Source organism: Lactuca serriola, chromosome 6 (assembly GCF_051521515.1).
Source record: "Lactuca serriola cultivar US96UC23 chromosome 6, Lser_US96UC23_V15, whole genome shotgun sequence".
Classification (NCBI taxonomy): Eukaryota; Viridiplantae; Streptophyta; class Magnoliopsida; order Asterales; family Asteraceae; genus Lactuca; species Lactuca serriola.
This window is the reverse complement of record NC_136413.1, coordinates 26,441,017-26,448,478: the sequence shown is the minus strand read 5'-3', so window position 1 is coordinate 26,448,478 and position 7,462 is coordinate 26,441,017. Positions and strand designations below refer to the sequence as shown.

Genomic DNA, 7,462 nt, shown 5'->3' with positions numbered 1-7,462 from the left:
CTATAATTTGGATTATTTTAAAAGAATTGTATTTAAGTTCTAATGGCTATCAAACGATATTTTTTACATATATATGCAAAACATAAACTTTGTTTCGTACCAAAAATTGCATATAAATTTACATATTGTGTTAGTATTATTATTCATATTATTTGATATTTTTTTTGTCGGGTTAACCCGAATATTGAACGCGACTAATAAAGTCAAATCCACACACCGCTCCCATAGTCCCTACACCCCTTTATAAACCCATTCTTTTAAGCTACACTTTCTTTCTCAATAATCAAAATAATACCAAACACCATGTCATCGGACCACCCAATCCTCCACCGGCGGCCCACCTGCAACCGCAACCTTAACAACTCTCCATCGCCACCTCCGCCGCCACCTCCACCGCCATCATCTAAACCCAATGTCACTACCACCCTCTACCACACCCACATCGGCATCTTCGCTCTCACCTGGTCCCGCACCCTCTTCGGCCGATCTCTCTACCTCCACCTCCTCCCTTCCTCCGCCAACGACGACGATGACGATTCCATTTCCACCACTTCATCCACCCAAGCCGCCGCCGCCACTCCTTCCTTCCACTTACAAATTAAACCCTTGATTTTCTGGAATAGACATGGCTCCAAGAAGATCCCAATCTCTAGCAATAAAAACGAGTTCATCCACATCTATTACGATCTGTCTCGGGCCAAGTTCGGATCAGGTCCAGAACCCATATCAGGATTCTACATCGCCGCCACTGTCTCCGGTCAAATGACACTCCTCGTCGGAGATTCCCCGAAACAAGCCTACTCCAAGGCTAAATCGAGTCAATCGATTAAAAACCAGATCACCGTCCTCCGCCGCGAACACGTCTACGGCATAGCCAACAAGAAATACAACACCAAAGCAACTTTCCGGGGTAAAACTCGAGAGATAACCATAGATTGCACTCGAGTGGCCGGCGGCGACGATTCTAGATTATACTTCTCAGTTGACAACAAAAGGGTATTGGTAGTGAAACATCTGCAATGGAAATTCAGGGGTAACGAAAGAGTCGAAATCGACGGCGTTCACATTCAAATTTCGTGGGATGTTCACAACTGGCTTTTAGAAGAAGAAATCGACGACGGTTACGCATTATTCATGTTCAGATTCGAAAAATCCGGATTCGATTACCACGAAGACGACAAGTACTTATCTCGATTGAATGCATCTGGGTCTGGTATTTCCGGAATGGGATCAGGTTTCGGATTTGGATTCGAGATGAAGAAGATGAAGAAAGGAATGTTGAAGAGGGTGAAAAGCTCGTCGTCGTCATCACTGTCGTCGGCGTCCTCCGGCTGTGGATCGGTGATGGAATGGGAAAGTGTCGAGGAGAATGAACTCAAAGGGCCTTCTGGTTTTTCATTGCTTGTTTATGCTTGGAAGAGTTAACAATCATTGATCAAAAATGGTGCTCGGAGAAGATGATCCCAAATAGTTTTCCGGTATATTTTTTTTGATCTTTTTTTGTCAATGTGAAGTGAGAATTATTCGGAATTAATTTTCTTGAGTGATTAATTTTTTGATTTTTAGTAAGAAATTGTTGGGGATTAAATTTTTTTCGAGGACAATTGAATTTGTTGTTTGGTGTTTGGTGTCATTAACATGAATACTTGTAACAAAAGAGAAGGAATTCATTCATCAATGTAATATAAATTGTTGTTTTTTTTTTTTTGCCTCTTTTTTAATTCACAAATTCTCTTTATTACGTTTCCTTTAAAGTAATTTTGGAAATTTTCAATTTAGGCATATAGTTTTAATGTTTTATTTTATGATGTCATGATGACAATTGCAAGTTGTAATTATATCGGCTATTGGGCCATAATTCACTTCAAGTAAACAAAAAGTAAAAGATTACGCCATTTATATTTATAGTGTGTGAAAAAGTACCAAAAAATCTTTTACTTCTACAGTTCTACTATTAACACTTTCCTGATTGATGATAATTGAAACTTAATGGGTGTTTGACACAAGGCCTTGAGCAAAGTCGTGTGGTTATGGAGTTAAAAAGGGAAAGGTCTTTTATCAAGAAGATACATATTATATTCACTAGGCATAGGTAAAAACTAATACTTTTTTTTGTGTAAATAAAATACAAATAATAAGTCACTATTAACATTTGTATAAAGAAAATACAAAATGCTAACTCACTATTCATTGGCATGGGGAAAAAGTAATAATTTTTTTGTATAAAGAAAATACAAAATACTAATTCACTATTCTTTTTGTTTAAAGAAAATACTAATTCGGACATAAGTTCTAAATACGAGTTATATTATTCATGATTTTTATAAAAATATTTACCCATGATCGGTAGATTAGCTTAAAACTAGTTTTTAATTAAAATGTTAGCCGCCAGTTGATAGTTGATAAAGTAACATATAAATTAATAGTGTTTACTTAAAAAAAATAGTTTATAAGTTAGATTGCAATGCAAAATAACATAATAGACATTTAAGATATAGGACTAAAAGAAAAAAGAATAAATATAATTTAAAGAATATTTAAAATATTTTTGAGAAGGCTTGTAATTTTATCAAAAGCTATCTTAAAATAATTTATTAATAGTTAGTTTATAAACTAGTTTATAAGCTAAAATAATTTATTAATAGTTAGTTTATAAACTAGTTTATAAGCTAAAATAAGTTATTTTTATGGTTTTACCAAAAACTAAATTATAATAAACTGTTTTATTTTTGTCAAACGAAACTGAAATTTAGAGTTTGTAGGTTTAGCGGATTTTAGAATTTTAGTCAAATGATTTTAAGAAAAATGTTGTTATTTTATCTGCAATATGCAATAGAGCTCAAAAACATTAAATTGTTTTGAATAAGAACCAAAATTTAAGAAACCAAAGATATAATTTACTTTTCTTACAATTTTGCTGGAATCTATGTAATGATTGTTGATCGTTTCCATATTTTTTATGAGTTTCTTTGATGATACGTATACAAAGTATATATACACATCTCTCTCTAACATGCACTTAAACACACACAAATATATATATATATAATATATATATATATATATATATATATATATATATATATATATATATATATATATATATATATATATATATATATATTAAGAATAATAGAAAATTGTCTTGGAAATCTGGCGTGAGTTGTTTGGTTATGATTGGCAACATAGTATTCGTTTTCTTGGGATTCCATTTTCTTGCCAACCCTTCTCTTCCTCCTCTACAGTTTACATAGCATGTGAGGTCCTTTTTTTCAATTCTTATAGGGCCCTATTTTTTTTATTTGGTGTTATTATATTGGTGAAGTTTACATGATTTAGACATTACTATTGTAAAATATTATCATCGCAATATACTCTTAACTTTTTCATAACTTATGTTATACATCTACAAAATATTGAGTGTAGGATATTTTCACCTTCTTCGTCTTGGCTATCGTCTCCTTCACACATATTGTCATAGTCATCGTCTTGGCAAGTTTTTATAATTCGTCTTCAACAATACATATAAGAAACAACCTCCTATAAACAATCCAGTAACTCTTCGATTCTTAATAATGATACCAATCCTAAAATGATATCGTATTCAATTCTCATTAATACACTACCTCGCATTTCCATGGTCAAATTTTCCAACGAGTTTTAATAAAACCTCCGGCTTTCATAGCCATTCTTCTTGGACTACCCAACCAAAATCATATTTTCTTCACGGGTTCATTGCTTTTTTTTTAATATTTAGACACCTCTTTAAGTCTTATAATACTACTCTTTTCATTTTTCTTCCTGGTAGTAATCGACTTTAATCAGTAGAGATGGCGGTCCCGACGATTTCAATCAAATACTTCTTCCTCTGATCATCAACTATCACCAATTCAAACTGTTTCTTTGCCCCAACAACCATCAGTTATCACATTTCGGTTTCAATTTGAATATATTTAAGTTATTTTTAGTAAACTTCACAATTCACACAATACTTCTATAATGGTTTTAAATCAACAAAACATTTAGTTTGATAGAATAAAAAAGCATTTTTGATAGATTTATTTTTGATACATTTCTTTGTCAAAGAAATCAACGACAAATAAATTCATCTTTTCTATACTTCAATCAATTTTAATAGCTCTAACTTGGGCATGTTTACCTCCTTTTCTGATAGCTCAAACTCAATTAACAAAAATCTTCATATTGCTCTTGCCTATACATGTTCGTGAAACACTTCTTAACTGAACTTGGGACATAACATATCCAGAAGTTACACAAACTACAAACAAGTTTTTTCATATGCGAACATATAGGTATCATAATAATCCGACATGTAATAAACATTCGGTAGAAGCCACCTCATACGTCCCTTCATGTACCTCTTGGTTCTCATATCATTCTTGCAGTATATCATATATACTTCTTGTACATGACACATACTTACTCCATTCAGTTTAAACATTGTCATTACGGACATGTCACATACCAACTATGTACACATCGTGTTTAAAAAAAGTACATTACCATTCTATAGAATACTACGTTTCGTGTGATCCTTGGTACACACATGTAACTACTATAGATTCAGTACTAAATCCAATTTCCTATTTCATCCCTGCATCTATCAATATATCTTTAACTAATTTTAATTCAGTTCCCCTAATGATTTTTCAATGGTATACACCATTAAAATCATAACACAAGCCTTTCAAATACTCATAATGTTCACAAAATGATCAAGTTTCCCTCATGATCATAATAGATTTCTAATATAAATATCACATATTATTACTCGTACAAATACCACCTCCTTCAAATTATTCCACACAAACAAAATTTCATATTTATAACATACTTTACAGGAAGGACTTGTATAAAGACCACAACATTTCCTAACGATGTCTAGTATTTGACTAACATAGGTCCATAAATTCAAGCCAATTTATATCTCTTATCTACTCTCCAGTTTAGGTTTACGAATCTACCACAAGATGCATAATCCACTTAAACTACGACTGTGATACCAACTTCTTACACCTAACTTTTTATAATAAGGTACACCTAAAAAATATCATTAGTAAATCCTAAATCAATCTGATGTACACTCGTATTAACAAATCAAATCAAGAAGTTATCAAAAGAATCTTACAAATATAACCATGTAAGGATCCAAGTCGATCGCTACCAAACTTCATCCATCTTTATTGGGTATACATGAACCTCAAAGGCACACACCAATAAAAAATAAGCTACACGAGCTTAATGAGTAACCTATAAAAACAAGATATAAAATACTCACACAACTGAATATATCAACACATCCATAACTCATATAATCACAAAAATGTCTTCCAATAAACTCAATATACATTTACACACGAATTGAGTGTTATTACACAAATTACCAATAATTAGGTTTTCAAGTATTCAACCAATAACTCTCTGGAGTAGACTTACAACCACTTATGATATTATCATACTCTTATAACCTTTCTCCTGTGGTATTACAATTATGTAGACTACCACTAAATTATAACTATATACAAGTATAGTATTTCAGCCATCGAGGCTACCATTGACTTTTAATTCTCTAATACCAACATACAAGTACATCATTATAGCCAACAAGGCTTCCATTGACTAATAAGAGCCTGACACGTGGTACTACGACCACCAAGGCCACCATTATCATATAATAGCTCAATTATATTCAATCCTGGTCCTCTACTCTATACAAGAATACGATTATATTCAACTATAACTCTACACCGACATAGACAGTTACGTTCCACCACAGCTACTTTATATAACTTAGATACTTAACATGCATGGTATGATGGTACTAAACTATATGTGTACCTTCCATAGTAATAACTCGCCAGTCACTGTATCCCATCGCCATAAACAACTAAATAAACATTTCATAACTCATACAAATTATGACTAACTAGCTATTAATTTCACATAACATAACTTATCTGGCATTCAACTAAATTAACTCATCATCCCATATAGCAGCAACCCGCTGTAAACTTAACTATACCAGTTTAATACAACCCCCAATTATCTCATAGCCATAAACAACTAAATCAACATTTCATAGCTCATACAAATTATGATTAACTAGCTATAATTTCACATAACATACTTAACTAATATTCGACTAAATTAACTCATCATCCCATATAGCAGCAACCCACTACAAACTTAACTATACCAGTTTAATACAACTCCCAATTATCTCAACCAGTTCAATATGATGGTCATCAACCAAAACCATCTATATACACTCCAAAACAATAACCTACCTCATCAATTTACTGTAACTTGTAGCCATAACCAACTGCATCGACACTTTATAACACCCAAAAAGATAAAACTAAAACAAGTGTTTAACTTATATAGTATGCTTAACTATAATTCTACTAAATCAACCCATTACTCCACATAGTAAAACCTGTTATACAGTTCACATATACCATTTTTATATAGCTCTCAACCACACATGACTCTACCAGTTTTTCACACCTAACATATTATTCTACAACAGCCATAACAAATTTTTATTTATCACATAATACAGCAAGAAGCACACATCTAGATAATAATTATCTAAAAAAGAAGTGTATTTACTTACACGAATAGTTAATGAAAACAAACTTTTTCTTTGGCCTCTAGTCTTTACTTGCTTCTTTTGCCTCATAATTCTTGCTAAAATTTTAACCTATTATGTATTTTGCAATACGTATAGTTGTTGGGTTTTGGTATACTACAACATCTTATGGTGCACATACAACCCTAAATACCTTGGATCTATGTTTTCACTAATTATACATGCAAATGGTTTCCAAGGTATTAATCTTACAACTAGCATACATTTAACATAAAAATATAATATACTAGTTAGCATGACATACCTTTTGATGGAGCTTGAATTCTTGATGTATTTGGCCTTAAAGAGCTTAGCCCCAATAGTGTGGAAGCATCAAATGGAATCACAACACACCATGGACAAAGGATGAACTTGAGAGAGAATTCCATGCACACAAAAGACACCATGAACTCTAAAAAGATACAAGTAACGATTTTGGGCAATGAAGTATCTATTTATATGTGGGATTTCTAGGGTCATGGATATAACCCAAATCCATACCCATGGGTTTTATGATCCATGGTTCATGTGGCCCAACTCTTTATGTATCCATACATAAAATTGGTCCAACATGGATCATAAGCCCAACACATATAAATACAACTAATTATCATAATAAGTCCCCATAGATTTAATTAGTCTCTTTCGACCACTAAATTAATTCCAAATTAATTCTTGATCAATACTAATTAAAACATATGATTTCATATTAATATATTATTACTTATAATATATTAATAAACCATAAATAACCTTCTCTCAAAAGTCCATCCTAACAAGTTGTCCTGATGATATGCAACCCAAATGGAC

The 7,462-nt window shown here is 32.2% G+C and overlaps 1 protein-coding gene across 1 annotated transcript; it reads left to right on the top strand.

Moving 5' to 3' along the window:
• Positions 1–250: 250 nt before the first annotated feature.
• LOC145058653 (uncharacterized) lies at positions 251–1,704 on the top strand. Its single transcript, XM_079006549.1, has one exon. It carries the CDS (start codon positions 304–306, stop codon positions 1,423–1,425), a length of 1,122 nt encoding a protein of 373 aa, XP_078862675.1. The 5' UTR covers positions 251–303; the 3' UTR covers positions 1,426–1,704.
• Positions 1,705–7,462: the final 5,758 nt, after the last annotated feature.